Here is a 20,603-nt window from a genome sequence, read left to right as displayed (position 1 = left end):
GCTTGATAAATGATTGTTGATAGAATGGCATCACTCTGGTACTCAACAAACTACAGTTTCCTCTGTCATTTAAAAATTTTCACAACCCTCTTTGGCCTATATTTCCAAGCTTCTTACAGTTATCCCTTCTACACCTCAACTTTCCCCATTGCAGTTTCAATATATTGTGGGTTGGCATAAGAAATTAAATGAGAATTTGGGGGATTTTGTGGAAGCTGCAAACAACACGCAAAGGCCAGCAGATGACACAGAAAAAGTTTAGAAACTCCGAAATGCATAAAATCTATGTATAGTATTGTATAATATCAACCCAAATTTTTCAATAAGGTACTATGAATACCCCATCAGAGAAAAAAAAATTAGACTACTTCTGTGGTATGAAGGGAGGACCAAAAAGTTTTATGTGGATTTTCCAGATTGCTGGGGTGCCTCACCCCTAACCCCTCCAATGTAGAAGGGATAACTGTACCTTACTCCCCTTGATGCACTCTGTGGTCCAATCAAACTGGTCTCTCTTAGCTGTTTCTCCCATATGCCATTCCATCTCCTATGTCTTTATGCCTTTTTAATGACTGATTTCCATGCAAGGAAGGTACTACTTCCTCACCTCCACCTCTTAGAATCACTTGCTTCCTTCAAAGCTCAACTCAAACACTATTCCCTACAGGAGATTTTTCCAAAGCCCACAGTTTCCAGTGCCTCCCCTACCAAAATTTACCTTGTATTTGTTCTATATGTTGTTTCCTGGATAATGTAAGTTCCTTGAGGGTAGGGACTGATTCAATTCTATCTTTATTATTTCATCTCTTTCGTCCTCACTATCCTCATCTGCAAAATTAGGAGGTTGGAATAAATGACTTCTAAAGGCCCTTCCAGCTCTATGGTCCCCAATGCCTAGAAGAGTGTTAGTCATTTTAGTCATGTTTGACTCTTCATGACCCTACTTGGGATTTTCTTGGCAAATTTTCTTGCCATTTCCTTTTCCAGCTCATTTTACAGATGAGGGAACTGAGGCAAACAGGGTTAAGAGACTGCCCAGGGTCACATAGCTAGTAAGTATCTGAGGCTAGATTTGAACTCAGGAAGATGAGTCTTCCTGACATCAGGCTCAGCACTCTATCCACTGCACTGTCTACCTGCCCAGCAGCTACTTAATAAATATTTATTTGGGGGGGGGGCAGGGCAATTGGGGTTAAGTAACTTGCCCAAGGTTACACAGCTAGTTCATGTGTCAAGTATCTGAGACCAGATTTGAAGTCAGGTCCTACTGACTCCAGGAACAGTGCTCTACTCACTGCGCCACCTAGCTGCCCCTAATAAGTATTTATTGATTGATCCAACCTCTTCATTTTACAGATGCTTACAAAACTTGATGCCTAAAGAAGTAATGGGATTTGAATCCTAGTCTCCTGGCTTAAAATCCATTCGTTACACCATGTCTTTTTCCTCCTTCCCTACCCACTGCAATGTAAGCTCCTTGAGAGATGAGTGTATGTGTAATATCTCTTTTCAGATCCTTAGCTCCAAGCACATTGTCCTATTTATTTATCCATCCATCTGTCTATCTATCTATCTGTTTATAAAATGCTTACTGAATTGAATTCATTTAAAAATTCAGTTCCTGTGGCTGTTTATTATATTCTGATATATCATATCTTTAATGACTTCTGTCATTCCCCTCTGATAATGATAAATAATATAAATAACATCCAAACTGGAGTTTGATATATTTATGAGTCATCATTTTAACTGTTTTTGCTGCAAGATTTATAAGATTCTATTTCAGACTCTGAAAATCGTCTCATATATTTCCTTACATAAAAAAGTTAAGTAACTGTGTATGTTGAATTATATGCATTTCTTTCCCCAGGTTTTTAGAGTATGGGATATACAAACTCTTTCACTGTTACAAGTTTTCCACGACAGTCAAGAAGGACCAGGGGACATGCAGATCTATGCAATGATATTTGATTATAATCATGGCGTGCTTGTCACAGGTCAGTGTGTTCAGTTAGCTGTTGATGAGTCCCTTTCCACTTTTTAAAAATCTCTTTTACATGGGCATTTATATATTAGATAAGGAGGAAAACTGGAGAAAGGGTTTAATAGTTAACACTTAGTAGCCTTAACTCATTACAAGTAGATATATATATCTGTTTCTCTGTTCCTCTTCTACAGATAAGGAATGGGCTAGTAGGTTGGTGGGGGTGGGGGGAGGGTGGGTAGAATTGTTTTTCTTTGAAAATGCTCCTGGGATATTCATGTTGCACCCTGTTCTGAGTTATAGCAGAGAGGCACGGATCCTGCTGGCACATAAAAGCAGCATTCATGCTGTCCACACAGCCACTACTTCCTCTTTCTGAAGAAGGAGTAATGAGGTTCCTCTCTTAACAGCTGCATAGGCAAGCTGAGTTAACAGGCATTTTGTTCAACAATTCACTTCTGTCCCTTCTTTGTGGATACCCTGGGCAGGCACTGGACTATTTTTCTTTCTTTCGCACTTGAGGCCAAAGCACCATAGCTAATGCAAATAGGCCTTTAGCCTCAGTCTTTTGAGGTTACCATTGAAGAAACTGAAGCCACCCTCAAGGAAGAATAATGGGTTTTAATGGGAAGTAATGAGGGGTTTTAATGGTTAACAAATAGTAAGGTTGAGAGTTCTTCCTTAACGAAGACTAAACATTCAGTGCATTTCCTAAGTATTTTCCCCTCTGACCACCAGTTGTGGGTTGCCAGCAGAGAAGTCACTGAAAAAATCATTGCCTTCTCAGGTGTCACTTTTACTTTGCTGGTGGCAGAGGATGTTTTTCTCACTTCTGTCTTCTTTGAATTTTAAAAGAGATCTTTGTTGAGCTATAGAGATCATAATGCTTGATATCAGGAATAAAAATGGGTCATTTTTCACCCCTTGGAACAAAATTCAGTTCCAGAATAATCTCATTAAATTTTAAACCAGCTTTCCACCATATTCCCTCCTCTAAAAAATCACACAGTAATAACTGCATACCATTTTCCTTCTCATTATGTTAGCCTGCATCTGTAGCCACCTAGCTATGCATTTCAGGACCATTTATCATTATAGTAGCTAGGTGCTTAGGCAGCAGAATGTCTGGAGGGAAGGAGTAAGAGAGAAGGCAGCTTTCTCTATGTACGGTTCTGCTTAGAATTTACATGTGTTTTTTTTGATTGCTGAGAAACACAGTTGTGAACATAGCTTAGTATAAACATCAACAACAGTGTTTTAAGGTTTGCAAAGCACTATTCATACAAGCAGTAAGAAGCAAAGCTGGGATTTGCCCAGATCCTCCCACTCCAAATCCAGTACCCTGGCTAAGTGATTTGTCTAATGTCACATATTTAATTAGCTGCAGAGGTAGCTTGAACACAGAGACAAAAAATGAGTTGTTTATGGATTTGTATTCCCATTTCTGCGGCTCATTGCATGACTTGAAGACAAGCCAAACACTTAAGCTCAGTTTCCAAATGGAGAATCTAACCTAATTCACTGTAATAATTTGGAAATGAATTTTATTTAGTACTAGCATAATTCTTTATAATGTTCCACTGCTTCAGAATCATCATGATTAGCTATAGTTAGATCATGTTTTAAGATTTCTTTAAGAAAGTCTTTTATAAACACTAATTTCATTCACTAAATGAAAGCTCCCACATAGCAGAGTTGACAGTCACCACTTATACTTTGCATCAACATGGGGAAAATAAAGCAACACGATACTAGAAAGGAACAAATAAACAAATGAGCAAATAGGATTCAGTAACCAAGGAAAAATTAATGCGGCCAAAATGGACTGCTTTTCTCTGTTTAAACCATGTTCACCTCATTTGTCAGAAATTCCTTAAAGCTAACGACTCCATTTAAGTCTCATTTTTTAAAAAAGGATTAATAACGATCTCACCGATTGGCTATTTTTAACCACAGTCCTATGTGGTTTCATGCCACAATTTCCCTCCTAGTTTTCTTCTTACTTCACTGACTACTCCTTCACTCCCCATCAGTCACTAAACACCCTAAGAGTGTCCTTTGAGGATCTGGTTTTGGCCCTCTATACAAGCTTTCTATAAAGCTCCCAGGACTGCAAGTATCAGCTTTATAGATAACTCTCAGATAAACACTGTCGACTCTGATCTCTCCCTAGAACTATGTTTCCAATTGCCTACTAGTCTCCACTTAGATGGCCCCCTGACACCTCAAATTCAAATACCTGAAATACTCAATATCCTCTATTCAAAACCTTCCCCTCCGTGTAACTTCCTATCTCTGTTGATGGCCTCATCATCTCCCAGTCAACTAGGCTTAAAATCTCAGTTATCTCTGACTTGTCCTTTTTCCTCAATACTGACATCTAGTCAGACACCAAATACTCTAGATTCTTCCTCCATAATATCTTTCCTATCCGTCCCTTTCTTTCAGTTCTCTCTACTATCAAGCAAGCTCCTTATTCCTCCCTATTGCACAAATGTAATAGTTTCCCAAGTCACCTTGCTGTCTCTAGTCTCTACTTTCTCCATTTATCTTCAACATTCACACTGATGTAATCTTCCTAATATATCAATTGGATCACAGCATTACTTTGTTTAAAGCCTTGTTATTCCCCATTGTTCACAAATAAAATATAAAGTCTGCATCCTGACATCCTTTTACAATCTGTCTCTGCCAGTCTGACCTGCTTTATCTCATACTCCTTCCCTTTGTATAGTTTCCATTTTAGTCAGAGAAGACTATTTATCAACCCTCATTATTGTTCCTTTCTCTGCTATCTTTCTGCTTTTCCTCACATCGACCCTCTTTAGCTGGAAGTACTCTATCCCTCTTTAAATTTATCTCATTTTGTTTAAACTTTCCCTTTGTGCTTTTCACATTGTACCTTGCCTCATGGTTGTCTGAACATATGTTCATCCTTCACTATTAAATTGTGAGCTTCCTGTGGATAGGAATTTTATTTTATCTTTATATTTCTACCACCTAAGAATGCCTTACACATAGTAGATGCTTAAAAATGTTTACATATTTATTAAATTGTTGTTTTATGTTTTGTTAAATATTTTATTCATTAAATTTTATTTTTGTTAAAATATTAATTTTTTCTTCTTTCTATGCCAGGATCTAGTGTTATTGACATGTATCCTTTGACTCGGATGATACAAGACACAAAACAGATCCCACATAGTCATGATCGAGACATCAATGTCATGGTTTATAATAGAACTTTTCACCAAGTGCTCACTATCTGCTCTGAATCTATCATTAAAGTAAGTACAAATTAGGTTCCTCAAACAGAAAAAAGGGAAAAGTAAGAGGAAATTTCTTTTCCCACAGAAAAATTATCAAATAACTTGGCAAGAGTAGTGGTGTTTATGATATAAGGCTGCATTTCTGGAAGTACTTTTGTTCTTTTATATTTCCAAAGAGAATGGATAATCTATGAAAAGCAGACCTCTCCATTCTGAGTAGCATGGTGACTCTTGTCAGTATGTTGAACTGGGTCAATGCAATTTTTGCCTACCACAATAGGTAATTCAAATGGATAAATTAAAGATGAGGCACTGGTCTACCCTTTGAATTTATTTCTTACAAACTGGCTTTGTCACTGCCCTCATCTTCCTTAGATGCATTATTTGCTCATGAAAATTCAATCTATGATTAGGATGATTGACGTTGTTTGGAAATCATAGCAACAAAAGTTTGTTTCAAGTGTGGCAGGGCTTTCAGTTTTATGGAAAAAGTCAAAGACTCATTCCATGTTACTCCATGGGCATTTAAAAAATGGAGACTGATGTTGTAGAATAATGAGTTATTATGTGACCTAGGAAGATTTCATCTCTCTTATGTTTGTTTCTGAATCTGAATATTTCTCTGTGTGAGATGGATAGAACTTGAAATAAAACTTTGGAAATACATTATATAGACTTCTAACTTCTTGTGGGGGTTGTTTCTGAGAGTGGAGGGGAAGAAGCTACAAAGCATATTAATGTCATTCCTCCATACACTGCTTTCATAGGGGCATTCCTAAGTCCCTTCTGGCTTTTTAGCCTTTGAGAGAGGCAGCAGTGTTCAATCAATTTCATCAAACATTATTTATTAGCAGTGGGAAGAGGCAGAATAGGGTAATAGGAAGGTTCTATGTTGAAAGTCAGGAGACCTAGACTAAAATCTAGATTCCAACACTTGCTACCTGTTTGACAATGGTCCGGGCTTTCAGCCTCTCTGAGCTTCCGTTTCCCTTTGTGTAAAATGGAGATAATAATGTTTAAACTGTTTCGTAGGGTTCTACCAAGTCAGTCAACCCTCATCTATTAAGTACCTACTATGTTCCAGGCACTATGCTAAGCAGTGGTAAGGCTGACCTTAATGTGCTATATAAATCTAAGTTATAATCACTTGACTTTTGAGTTTGAAATATTGGATATTTACTGGGACCAAAATCTTCCCAGAGTTTGGACAATTTCTACATGTGTCTAGTAATATCCTTAGGCTGCCTATACATGCCCTCCGACAAGTTCTAGGTAACATTGGCTTCCCAATAGGAAAGGATGATAGAACTTGAGTTGAAAAGGACTTCAGAGGTCATCTAGTACAACCCCTTCATGATATGAGAAAGCTGAGGACTGGGTAGTTTAAGGTTACACCAGTGGTTTGTATCAGGGACAAAGAGGTCTTTCTTTTCCTGGGAAAAGCAAGGAAACATTCCATAGATGAGTTGTTATCCCTTATGGTTTGGAAGGTGATAATCTTTAAGGCAAAAATGGATACCCATTGAGAACAGAGTTACTCCAACGCTGGTGGAAAAGCGTGGGTTAGGCAAATAAATCCGAGGTATTTTCATTTTGTAATCCACGCTCCCTGCAAGGCACATCACATTACTACTGCTGCTACTATAATTACAACATGCAGCCTAGTCCTATTCCTACCAAATAGTTCTTTAGATGGCTATATGTCTAGTCTCCTGGAGCTCTTAAAACCTAGAAAGGAAGAACTCAATGAGATAAGGATCAGTAAATGAAGGAGCCTTTTCCCCTATAACCAGCAGGTAACATTTATCACCACCAAAAGATTATTTAGGGTTTTATAGCTCTGATTTCCAAAATCCCTTTGGAATTCTCTCACTGAACAGCATTAGAAATGTCTATATCTTTAGCAGGATGAGACTATGGAGAAGAGGGCCTTAAAGGTCATATATGTCAACTGCTCCATTTAACAGATGAAGAAAGTGAGGCCCAGTGAGGTTAAGTGACTTGCCCAAAGTCACACATGTAGTAGAAGTGTGGCAAAGCTGGCTTTTGTCCCAGGCCCTCTGATTCAAAATCCGGAGCTCTTCCTACTGCACCATGAATGAACCTCATTGCAAACCAAGTGATATAAAACCAGAATAATGATCTCTGAAGTTCCTAAAATTTCCCTGAATACTCTGAAAACTGTGAATTAGAAATAGGAATTCTCCCCAGTTCTATTATTGAGTGATAGTTCAATTTGGAACCAATTAGGGGGAGGATGATACATGTTGCAAAACTTCATCAGGGTGTGTAAGGAAAGTGTTTCAACCTTCCTGGAGACAGGTATTATGAAAAAATTACCCTATTACTATCTCTTTTCAAGATAACCAAACCATTGCTGTCTAAAGCTTTAGAGGAAATACCTATCTAATCAGTCTGGATGGTAATTAGCAAAATCAGAAATTATGTTCATGTTTCCTAGCACTTATCTCTTGACACATTAAGGAAACAGAGTGAAGACTTCAAATTTGTAGTCATTACTTGTATTCTTTCCCTGCCCCTTCTATCTTTTGTAGAAAATGAGATTTTGACATGACTCCCAATTACTGTTTCCTTTATGTGTCTTTGAACATGATTTGGTGCTTTGTTTCCATTTAACAAACATTTTTTAAATGTCTACTCTTGCCAGGCATGATGGCTTACACCTGTAATCCCTGCTATTAGGGGGCCAAGTATATTGCTTGAAGCTGCAGTAGCTAGTAAGTCTAACACCACTCCCAGGAAGTAAGCGGCCACTAGGTCTGCGTAAGGAAGAACAAAGTGCTCCAGATTTCAGACAAAGCAAGTCAAAGCTTCTGTGTCAGTCATAAGTGAGATCAGGCCCGTGACTGGCTTGAGACACTTCCAACCTGGATCTGATGGAGATCCGGTCTCAAAAGACAAATATACAAACAAAAACAACAACAAAAATAAAAATAAATGCCCACTATATGGAAGGTACAGTGTTAGGTTCTGGGATATAATGACAAAAACAAAACAGGCTTTGCCCTTAAAGGGCATAAATTTTAATGAAAGTAGGAAAATGTAGATGCAAAGCATGATGGAACCTTTAGAAATTACCACAAATAACAAAACTTTCTTTGAAAAGCACCTCCTTCCTAAGAAACTCAGAGTGGAACCATAGCATATTAGAGCCAGAAGAGATCATAGGGGACCATCTAGATTAAATCCTTCATTTTACACAAAAGTTAGGTGACTTGCTCAAAGTAATAGTTGCAAACTTAGAAGAGGGATAATAGATGATGCTCGCAGAGCAATGTACATACAACATCTCATTAGAGTCCCAAAACAACTGAAGCAGATGCTACCATTATCACTGTCATACTGTAGATGAGGAAACAGGCTCAGAGAATGTGGGACTTGCCCTTGGTTACACAAGAGGAAAGACAATATTCGAATCCAGGCCTTTCTGAATATGAGTCCAGCACTCATAAGTGAAATGACTTGCAGAAGGTTGTAATGCTAACAGAGCCCAGACTAGGATCCACATCCAGGTTTTTCGAGGAGGCAGTATGGGACAGTGGAAAGAGCACTAGTTCAAGAGTCAAAGGTTCTAGGTTCAAATCCTTCCTCTGATGATGCTTACTATCTCTTATTTAACCACCCTGAGCTTTAATTTCTTCATCTGTAAAATGAGGGTGTTTGGTTAGATGATCTCAAAGGTCCCTACCAGCTCTAGCTTGAATGTTAAAATAAAGAGCCATTGTCATGAAATTTTGTTAATTATATTTATATGCAAAAGCACAAGGGAAAGAGCTCTGGATTTGCTAAGGATCTGTGTTCAAATCCTGGCTCTATTTACTATTTGCATAGTATTAGTTGAGTCCTTGGCTTCTCTGGACCTCAGTTTCCCATCTACTAAATCAGGAGGCTGGACTAGATGACATTCAAAGTCCCTTCCTGCTCTATATATGTGATTCTACAATTCTAAGTTTCAGAATTGAATAATTTCATTTCAAACAAAACCCAAATCCTAATGTCATAACTATTATTAAAAAACAAAAGAATTTGAATTCTGGCTTTTGATTAGGAAATGAATTTTTAAAAGCAAGTTGAATGCATATAATTAGCAACTAGAGGAAAAAATGGGTAATTTCCAATTTTCTTTGAAACATGTATTATTTCTGCTTGCAACTATAAATAATAATGCACATATGTATAATGCTTTTCAGTTTACAAAAATGCATTCTTCGTTATAACCTAATAAGGCAGACAGTCCAAGAATCATTACATCCGTTGATGATAAGGAAATGAGGCAGAACTCAAGGGGTCTTTTGACTCTCAGTCTAAGACACTTTCTAACACTGGATGCTGCTAATTACTTATGGATTCCTCCAAAGGAGAAATAAAGAATGTTTGAATATAAATAAGGCTAAGATTAAAAACAAGTACTACTTGATTTCTTAGAAACTTAGATAATAAGAAGAAAATGATTTTCAGAATATAATAAAATCATCTTACTATGTGGAATTTGTGATAATTCATGTGTACATGGACATTACTCTTATCTGTAAGAAATTCAAAATTTTATTTCTTATTTCCTTCTTTTCTGCCTGTCCAAGGTGTCACAAATATATACAATTCAGTATAAAATCAATAGCTTTTTCAAAATAAAGAGTCAAGATGTCACCTATGGGCCAGCCAGGACTAGCCTTTCACAACCCTGGGTTCCTGTGGGGCAATGGAGGGGATATTTTCTAGTAAGTATACCCAGTATACTTATACCAGTATGAAATTAGGAACCTCTCAATTTCAATCTACGTACTCATGCTAAAGAATCAGCTATAACATTTGACTGGAACTAAATTTTTTTTTAAATTAGAAAACTCAGCAACCATTCCACAAATGAGTGCATCCCCACTCTCTTCTTCCCTAGAATAATATGGAAAAGAAGTTTCCCAAATTCAAGTTTCCACCAGTGAACGGGAGAAAGCAGAGCAACGCCTTAGCAGCCACAAGCCCTATTACTAGTAGCTCTCGGTCATCACTTCGTCCTGGGCTCTTCAACTCTCTTCCCACCACTAGATGGAAATAGAAGTCTCTCCAGCTCTGCTTCTGCCTTACGTCCTTTTAGCCAGCCCAGAAGTCATTCCATCCTTCTGTTCCAATTTGTCTCTCTACCCTTAGTATCCTAGGACTTCCAAGTTGCCATGTCTTGTTCTCTATGAATCTTCTGAGTTCTTTCTTCATCCTTTTCATTTTTCTTTAGATTTCTATGTCTTCTTCAAAATGAAATATCCCATGTGCACTGGCATTGGTCTTTCCTGGGAAATGAGGTCCTGGTTTTGTGTCTGCTAAATAGAATACCACCACCTGAAGGCTGGCTGTGGCACTAAACCTTGATGACTCTGGAGGAGAGAGTAAGGTGTAGCTCTGCCTCACTTAAATCCAGTTCACTCAAAAATCAAGGCACCACCCTCATGATGTCATAGGTCCTCTTGGAGAATAAAGGGTGAACAACGACAAGAAACCCAACAAAACCAAAACAATACCCCATTACAAAGAAATTATGATTCCTTCTAAAATCCTTTCAATTTGTAGATCTAGCAGATACTTCACAATGGTTATGTTGTCGGGACAAAATGTTTTAGATCCATAAGGGATGCTCACCTTGTTGGAGTCACCATGAATTCAGGGTTAGGCTTCTTAGTCCTGTTTACCTATCAATTTAAGGATTGGTTCATTCAATCTCTAGCAAACCTGGCTCACAGAATAAAATATTAGGACTAAAAGATACTATAGAGGTCAAGTAGTCTAACCTCATTTTGTAAATGAAAAACCCGAAGTTCCAAGAAATTAAATTATTTGCCCAAGATCACATAACTCATGGAAGTGAGAGGAGTAGAGCCAAGGTATCCTGATTCTCAATCAAGGTCATTGATAATCTCTTTATTGCTAATCCAAAGGCCTTTTCTTAGAAATTGTAGTTCTTGACCCCTCTGCAACATTTTACACTACCTACCACTCCTCCTGAAAACTTCCTATTCCCTGAGTTATTTTAACACATCTCTCTCCTGGTTCTCTATTTGTTTGTGTGATTCTTCTCATTCTCCTTTGCATGACTTGACTCCTAAGCATGGATATACCCCAGGGCTCTATCCTGGGCCCCATTTTCTTCTCTCAGTGATCTCATCAACTCCCATGGACTTAACTGACATCTTATGCAGATGACACCCGAATATTTGGGATAAGGGATCTCTCTTCTGAACTCCAATTTTGAATCAAGTGCCTGCTGGGCATTTTCAGCTAGATGACATATAGGTATCCAAAATTCAACTAGTCCAAAATAGAATTTGCTAGCTTTACTCTTTGACCCACCTTCCTCCTCAATTCTCTATTTCTTTTGAAGGCACCACTATTCTTTCAGAAACTCAAGATTGCAACATTGGAGAAATCCTCCTTCTTTCTCTCTCAACCTCTGTGGAGATACACCCTGGCACATACTCCTGCAGGTGTGAAAAGCCTCAACTACTGAAGACTCAGAAAAGAAAGTTCTGGTCACTGTCACTTGTTACTGTCAAATGATTCAACATGGGACACTGATAACATTTTCACCAGTGGAAATGATACTAAAGATAAGGCATTAATATCTGCTTTGCCACTGCACCCTACAGACTTCTTCATCTGACTTGCTCCTAAAACCTTCTATATTTGTTTTCTCTCCCAATAGAATGGGAGCTTTTTGAAATCAAGGATTATTTTACTTTTCTGTTTATATCCCCAGTGCTTTGCATATAGTAAGTACTTAATATGCCTCATTCATTCATTCATTCATCTTCCCTCCCCAAATACATCAGCTGCTCAGTGTACAGATTCGGCCTTCATAAGATCTTTCACATCTATCCTCTTCTTGCCATTTGTAAGACCACCAGCCTAAATTCAGTCTCCTACCACCTCTAGATTGGACTATTAAGATAGCCTCCTAACTAATCTTCCTCACCCAGTCTCTTCCTTCTACAATCCTCCCCCATACAGCTGCCAAATGTGTTTCTAAAGTGTAAATCTGACTTTATTAATCACCCCCCCCACCACTGCCACTCAAGAAGCTTTAGTGGCTTCATATTGACTCTAACCCTAAATACAAACTGCTCTATTTTTCATTTGAAGTCCTTCATAATCTGCCTTCAACTTGTCCTTCTAGGCTCTGTAATAACAATGGTTTCTAGCAGCTGCTGGGGAGGTGTAAGACCAACAACACCAGCACACAGGAGGGCTGCTAGCACAGGTTCTTTGATCTGCTTTTCTAGGGAAAGCAACTTTAGGTGCTTTACAACCTCACTTTAATTAAAGATACATATATCATTCACTTAGTTCAGGGGAAAAAGTCAGCACCCTGAACTTCAGAGCAAATACAAGCAGAAATTACAAACAGAGAAAATAACACAGATCAACACACAGGCTTCTTGTCTGACCGTAGCAATACATACACAGTTACCAGAGAGAGAAGCACCAACATCTGGGTTTTCAAAGCTGGGGGGTGGGGGCGGTACTCTGTAACCACTACTCAGAGTCTCATTTGGCCAAATCACATGACACTCTTCCAGTGAGTGAGCTCCAAACAAAATGCTAAACTCAGAGTATATATACACTTCTTCACATCAGACAGCTTCACACCTCTCGAGAACTTCACACCTCTCAAGGGCTTCACACCTCTCCTGACCTAATTAGCAAAGGAGTGTGGGCCTTCCTTCAAACAAAAGCAAGATTCAATCAAAGGCACTTGATTGCCTTAGTGGCGAGAAGCACTCCAAAACAAAAGACAACAAAAACTCCCACTTTGCTTGCCCTTACAGGCTCTCCAATACTTCGTCTTCTAACAAAACCAGACTACTCGATGTACCCTATACATGATTTTCCATCTTTGGCCTCTTTGCCATTATACAGACTGCATTCCTGGAATGTTCTCCCTCTTCATTTCTCTTTCAGAACCTTTAGCCTCCTTTCAATATCCAGCCCAATGTCTACCTCCTAACAAGAAACATTTTTTTCTTTTCCTTAGTTGTTATTCCTGCTCTCCATCCCCAAAAATATGTATTTGTTGTGTGTATGTTTTGTATTGATACATATTGTTTCCTCTCAGTAAAATATCCACTCCTTTAAGTCAGGATTTTTTTTAGTTTTGTTTTTGAATTCCTTGCACCTGCACCTAGCACAGTGTTCAGCACTTAGGGACTTTAAAAAATTGGATTGAATTGAATTTCCAACACACTGTATTGGCTTATGCTACAACTCATGTGACATTGAAACATATCAGAAAGTAATTCAGAACTAGATATGATCATCTACATAGGGCTTTCAATCATTTCTTGGGTTAGTACACCAATTTAGGAAACCAAATTGTTTATAGCTCAGAAAACTGCTGAGTAAATAGAGAATAAAAGCTAAGCAAATTGAGTCTTAAAGATTTTTCCTTCCCATCTACCCCTAACCTCCATCAAACCTTGGTAGCTCATGAATTCATCTCTACTTTAGTGATAAATCTTCCTAAAGAAGATTGTCACCTGAAGTCAGAATTGCTCCTTTCTTGGACACAACGCCAATAATTTTTCTTCCTAACTCTTATTTTTCTAGATTTTATGCTAGTATGTGCCCCATGTAGCAGAGAGGTGGGTCTGGGACTCTGGAGAGCCATGTTCCAGTTCTTGCTCCACCATGGTCTAGGTGTGTGACATTGAGCAAGTCATTTAACCTGTCTAGTATTCCCACCTATAAAATGAAAGTGTTGAACTAAATGATTTGAAAGGTTCCTTCAAGGTCTAAGATTCTTTATTAATTTCTACTGCTATTCTAGGATGCTTCATAGTGATTGTACTTGTGTCTAATTCAATTCTTCCAGTTTCACCTAAGCCTGATTTATCTTTTGCCCTGTTGCTCACCTTGGTTTAGGTCCATAGTGCCTAAGCAATGTCCAACTTCCTACCCAAATCAGTAGCTGCTTTCTGATTGACAGAACCACTGCCATAGATATCTATGCATATTGCTTACCCAGTCCAAGACCACTAGACTAATAACTAGACCATACAGCATCTTTAATAGTTTTCTTTTTTCATGGAAACAATCTTGATGAAAGAGTTTCAGGTATGTATAATAGATAGCAAGTATGACATGCTTTGAATAGAATCAAAGGTTCTCATATGAACTAAAGGACTTCTCTCCATTAGGTATGGGAACTAGACACAGGACACCAAATATATCAGATTTTTGATCCCCACGGGAACAACATTGAAGTAACAACTGCTGCTATTGATAAGAGTGGATTTGTTCTTGCTACAGGAGCATATAATGGTAAGACATCTCTTGAGCAGTATTCCTGCCTGTTAGCTTCCTGGAGATCTGCATTCACTGGGGCTGAAGAATTCATTAGTTTTTGGTGGGCTGGTGTGTTGGGGGAAGAGCAGGTTTCAGTAGGAAAGAGAGACGCTAACATCAGTTTCATTTTGATGACCTTGACATCACTAAGTCCACATCTTCAGGCTTTGATATTATATTTCTAGGCTTTGGTACAGATTAATAGAAATGCCTTTTGCCTTGGTTTATTCTACCTCTGTTGTTTTTTGCTGTTGTTGTTTGGTCATTTTCAGTTATGTCTGACTCTGCGACCCCATTTTGGGGTCTTCTTGGCAAAGATACTAGACTGGTTAGCCATTTCCTTCTCCAGCTCATTTTACAGATGAAGAAACTGAGGCAAAAAGGTTTTGACTGACTTGCCCAGGGTCACATAGCTAGTAAGTATCTGAGGCCAGATTTGAACTCAGGACAATGAGTATTCCTGACTCCCACCTAACTGCCCAATACCCCTGTACCACATGGTATATGAGGGTATAGGACTCAGTTAACATCCCAGACTTAGGTAGTCACTCTTTTTACTAAAAATGGTTCCTGGAACCTGGCAAAGTATCCAGTTCACTTAGACCTGATCCATCCATTATCTGACTTCTTTCCTTTGACATGAAGAAATAGCCACTATAGACTTCAGTGACAGGAGAAAGGAAGAGGACAGAAAAGAAAGCAATTATTAAAGGACTGAAATTTGAGAAGGTCAAACCAGTACAAGAAAGTGCTGGCATGGTGTCTCACATCTAGGCGCAGAGCATCATAGATTTAGAGCCTGGAAGGAATTGTAGACTTAATCTAGTCATCTAGTCCATCCCCCTCATTTTCCAGATAAGGAAACTGAGGCTAAAGAGTTTGAGTGACTTGCTTCAGGTCATAATATTAGTGAGTGTCAGAGCCAGATATTGGCTCCCTGTTATGATTATAATAATGCCTTACATAAGTGTAGCATTTTACATACTACAAAGAGCTTTAAGGCTGCATAAGGGAAGCAGCAAAAAGGTGAAAAGGCTCTGAAAAAATCAGCCTGGTACAAAGAGGAGTAGATATTATATCTCTCCATTGTTTCACCACCCTTAACCTTTCCTGACTAGTACTGAATCCAGTGTAGCACCCACCTCCTTGCTTTCTCTGTTCCATTGAACTTGAACCTGATGCCCCAAGCTTCCTGGGTGTCAAAGGACTTCAGATAGTAGAAATCCTTGGTTGTTATGTCACTGTGGCTTGTCCAGGGGTGGGGAACCTGTGGTCTCAAGGCCACATATGGCCCTCTAGGTTCTCAAGTGTGGCCCTTTGACTGAATCCAAAGGACAAATCCCCTTAATAAAGAGATTTGTTCTGTAAAACTTGGACTCAGTCAAAAGGCCGTACCCAGGACCTAAGAGGCCCCATGTGCTCTCAAGGCTTCAGGTTCCCTGCCCCTGGCTAGACAAATGATAGTAGGATCACTGCACTATGGGAGTGGACCAATGGATCAGTAGAGAGTCAGATCAGGAATGGGAGCACAGGGTTAAAAACAAAGGGAGGAAATAGTAAGGATGGACTCTTCATCAGAGGCAAGACAGATGAGAGGAAGGAGCTTTTTGGCAAGAGGGTGTGAAAAAAGGGAAGAGAGAGACCCTTGCTGGTAGCATGAACTAGAAAAGAAACTTGGGGGTATCCAAACATCCATTGGCAGAAGCCAGTAACAGAGGATAAATTTCTCTATAACTCTTAGCTCCCAAGCTCATAGTCTAAGGATGGAGAAGAAAAGGAAGACAAGGACTGACTGACTCTTATCACTTCTGAATAACCACCTTCCTTCTGCACATTCTAAAATAACTAAATTAGGCTAACTTTCTAGGCTACACTTACACTGGACAAAATTCCACATTTGGGGGAGACTCTACAATTATTTCTAGAGCCCCGTTGAGCCGGCATTTAGAACTGTCCCTATGCCCCACCCCCATTTCCCTACCTGATTTCTGATTTCAGGAAGTCCTTTAAAATTTTTCATTCCAGATTTAGAGGTGAAGGGTAAAAATACAAATAGCCTGGGAGTCATAAAGCATTGTAATGAATGAGTTTTCAGTCAAAGTGTATAAAATATAAGGGAGTCTTTTTCTCTTTTGCATGGCTGAAATGGTTAGGAAACAAGAGAGGGGAACAGTTAAAACTGAGGGAAGAACTTCTTTGACCCGGGGTAAAAATAATGAGAGGGGGAGAGAGACAAGGGTTCAGTAGTAGGTACAATTGTACCATGAGAAGGAGTGACCTGTTCCCCAGAAAGTCATGCTTGCACCCACTGTGGGATTGCATATAAGGTGGAGCCCAGGAAAAGTATCACATTTGATGGGAAGTGATCTGCTGAAGCTGGGCCAAGGAGTTAGTTGCACCACGTGGTGCAATATGGCAGAGACACGTGAGGCAAGATGCAGGGATGGCAATTTCCAGGCTGCCTGGGAAGGATGCATACTCTCTCTGCCCAGGAGGAATTAAGCCCCTTATACTCCAGAGAACTAAGACCAAACCCTAGTTGGTCTGGGATGAAGCAAGCTACTGATAAGGAGAGAGAAAAGGTTACAGAAGGAGGAAACTAGAGATTCCTAAGACAAAGTTTGTGTGTGTATGTGTGTGTGTGTGTGTGTGTGTGTGTGTGTGTGTGTGTGTGTGTGTGACTGTATAATTTTGTCTAGGGCTAATCTCATTTATTGTTATAAGGGGTGAACCCAAGGTTTGAACCTCTGTCTTAGTGTGTAGACATACAGAGAATCAGCTTAGTAGGAAAATGCCTTGTTCCCTTACTGGCTAGAAGCACTCGGATTTTTTTTTCTGAGAAAATATTAATCATTTTTTTTTCTCCTCTTATTCAGGCACACTTAAAATCTGGGATTTTGGAAGTGGGCAGGAAATGAAAGTGTTGGTTGAAGGGAAAGACTGGAAAGAGGATGATCATTGGTTGCACCAGTTAACCTTTCTAACAACTACTGAAAAAAATCACTTCCTGATCCTAGCCCTGGAGTACAACGGGAGGATCAAACTTGTCCAGGTTTTCCATTTCATCTTTTAATTTACTTTCTGGCATCTGTACTCTGTGAAGCTCATGTAAGGCTTTATTTGTGTCTTTAAGTGGTTCATCTGGATATTTAACCATAGTTGGGCTATTTTTTCTCTCTCTGAGTTTGCCAGGGTGCTACTCACTGCCCTTCTCTCTGGCTTCCTTTGTATATTTATTGTCTCCTGGAGGGAATGTCTGCCCAGCCACCAGCAGCCTGTCCTTAGCTGCCAGCAAAGGAGATTTATTAAACTACTTCAGTCAGATGACCAAAGCCTTGCTGAAGAGCTGAACTGGGCTCTCTAACCAACAGTATACAGAAGCTATCTATATCTGGAATGCTACTCAAGACCTTTTTTGGATTGGTCACTGGAGGAGTAGATTATAGAAAGTCTCTGACTGTGTATAAGACCCAGAGAGAGAGTCTATGCCTGCTGAGTGAGAATAAAGTCCCCTGTCAACAAAATAACTTTGCTTTGAAGTTCAGGGCCCGATGGATTCAGTTTTAAGCTTGTTGTAGTGGACAGAACACTGGACCTGTTTTTGGACCTCACCTGAGGACTTGTATGATCCTGGACTTAAAGTTAATGATTGAGCCTCAGTTCTCTCATTTAGAAAATGGGAATTATACTATCACTTACCTAACAAGGGTGTTGTAAGGATCAAATATGATAATGTATGTAAAGTGTTTTGCAAACCACAAAGCATTATATGTAAACTATTATTGGAAGGCTTAGGCAAGCCTCCTTGTTTTTCCTATGTATCCATTACCACCTAAGAATGCTAATGACTTCCTCATATACTTGTAATTAAAGCTAGACCCTAGGGGCAGCTAGGTTGGCCTTGGAGTCGGGAGGACCTGAGTTCAAATCCGGCCTCAGACACTTGACACTTGTACTAGCCTGTGTGACCTTGAGCAAGTCACTTGACCCCCAATTGCCCTGCCAAAAAAAAAAAAAAAAGCTAGACCCTTTGTCCTGACTACTGAATGAATCTGTTCTCCTTGTCTGGAACAAAAGAACTTTTTGCTCTTCTTCCAGAAGGGCTAAAATCAGAAATAATTTCTGACTTGAATAAGAAAGGAATTATGAAGCTTTAGCAAAGATTAAGAAAACTGATGGGCCTGCTTCTTGAGAGGTGAAGTCAAAAGTTTCTTCCATTTCCATTTGCTCTCCCTTCATTGTCCTGAGGATCACAGAAAGGCACTTTTAAGTGCACAAAGAATTGCTAATTACTTTTGCAAGTTAACAGTATACTGTGTCATAATGTTCTCCTTCATAATTTACATTTCTCATTTTAAAATATCCTTTTTTAAGTTCTCGGAAGAACTGAGAACACAGCCCCATATGTAAATTTCTCGGGGTTACTTTTGGGATAGGAAACAGTTTTTTTAAATGTTTGTTTAATGTCTATAGATATCTTTAGTACAATTTGAAGCATTATTACTGTACAATTCTGTACAGCACAACTGAAGCACAATCACCACACAAATTCACATTTTAAGTGGGCCATTTCAACTTCACGATCACTCTGTTGAATTAGGCAAATACAAATATATCTAAAATCTTTTGTTCTTTTCTGAAGCAAGCTGAAATACAGCTATGCTCTCAATAAAACACATGAGAGTCCAATCTCAGAAAACGTAAGGTCAACAAATTTAAAATTAGGAAACTCATCTAATCCAACTCTCAGCTTCATTTTAAAGATAAAAAAATGCAACTTCAGAAGGTTAAGAATTGCAGAAGGTCATATAGCTGATATGTAGCAGACTATAATTTGAACCCAGATTGTCTGGATCCAAATCCAGTACACTTTCCATTACACAACAGCTTGATTAGGCTATGTCTGTCAACTTAATAGAAGGTTATTTTGTCATAGCTAAATTTACTGCAACATTCCTTTATACAGAGGGCTGCTGTAGTGCATTTAAAATTTGATTTGATTTGCACATTCTTTTCCTACAATAGTACTTTTGGGTAAAATGGGGCACATTGATAAAAGTTAACTAGTACACATATTGGTAGAACAATATAACGGAAAGAGGATTGGATCTGAAGTCAAGAGGACCTGAGTTCTAATTCAAACTCTGCTATTTACTTTATGTGTCTTTGGGTCAGATATCAGACATGCCAAAGTCATCCCCTGCATCCAGGGCCAGTCATCTTGATTTTTGCCTCACCAGTGGACTTTGATAACTCTATAAGAGAAAATGAGGCTGATGACTTTGTGCAAATCTGCATATCACTCTATAATGTCATTTATCTGCTTCTAAAACGAAGGACAAACAATAATAACAATGACAAATTTTGAGAAAGTTTGGGAACATAGGTAAACCCATGTCTCTGGGCTTTGGTCTTCTCATTTGTACAAGAGATCTGGACCATCTAGATTGCCTCTAAGGTTCTTCCAGCTCTATAGACTATGATCTAAGGATTAAGGATATTCTGAGCCCTATTAGTCTCTTTACTTTTACTTTTACTTTACCTCTTTACTTTTGTTGTTGTGGTTGTTGTTCAGTCATGTCTGATTCTTCATGACTCTATTTAGGATTTTCTTGGCAAAGAGAATAGATTAGCTTGCCATTTCCTTCTCTAGCTTATTTTCCAGATGAAGAAAGTGAGGCAAATAGGGTTAAGTGACTTGCCTGAGGATGGATTTGAACTCAGATCTTCCTGATTGTAGGCCCAGTACTCTATATACTGTGCCAACCAGTTGCCCTTAACTTTGTTATCTTTGGAGTCAAAATGAGAGTTCATACTCTGGAGCTAGTTTCCTTTTGAATCATACATAAATAACCTTCTGCTTCAACCTCTCCTTTATTTCTTGATATATAAAATGTAATTCCTAGAATCTTCTAAGAGATAGCAGCTGATAGGGTTCCCTCCCCTGCCTTTTCCTAGACTTGAAATTTGATTTGGCCTTTGAGTCATTTAAGGTATAAGAC

The 20,603-nt window shown here is 38.9% G+C and overlaps 1 protein-coding gene across 2 annotated transcripts in view; it reads left to right on the top strand.

Moving 5' to 3' along the window:
- WDR64 (WD repeat domain 64) overlaps window positions 1-20,603 on the top strand; it is a 169,766-nt gene that overhangs the window by 89,565 nt on the left and 59,598 nt on the right. For both annotated transcript variants that reach the window (XM_036757403.1, XM_036757404.1), the window contains exons 11-14: window positions 1,871-1,997; window positions 5,123-5,271; window positions 14,454-14,577; window positions 17,478-17,653. In XM_036757403.1, the coding sequence (XP_036613298.1) occupies window positions 1,871-1,997; window positions 5,123-5,271; window positions 14,454-14,577; window positions 17,478-17,653 (576 nt within the window). The remainder of the gene's footprint in view (window positions 1-1,870; window positions 1,998-5,122; window positions 5,272-14,453; window positions 14,578-17,477; window positions 17,654-20,603) is intronic.

Source organism: Trichosurus vulpecula, chromosome 4, assembly GCF_011100635.1.
Source record: "Trichosurus vulpecula isolate mTriVul1 chromosome 4, mTriVul1.pri, whole genome shotgun sequence".
Lineage (NCBI taxonomy): Eukaryota > Metazoa > Chordata > Mammalia > Diprotodontia > Phalangeridae > Trichosurus > Trichosurus vulpecula.
The sequence above is the reverse complement of the archived record's forward strand: the minus strand, read 5'-3'. Positions and strand labels throughout refer to the sequence as shown.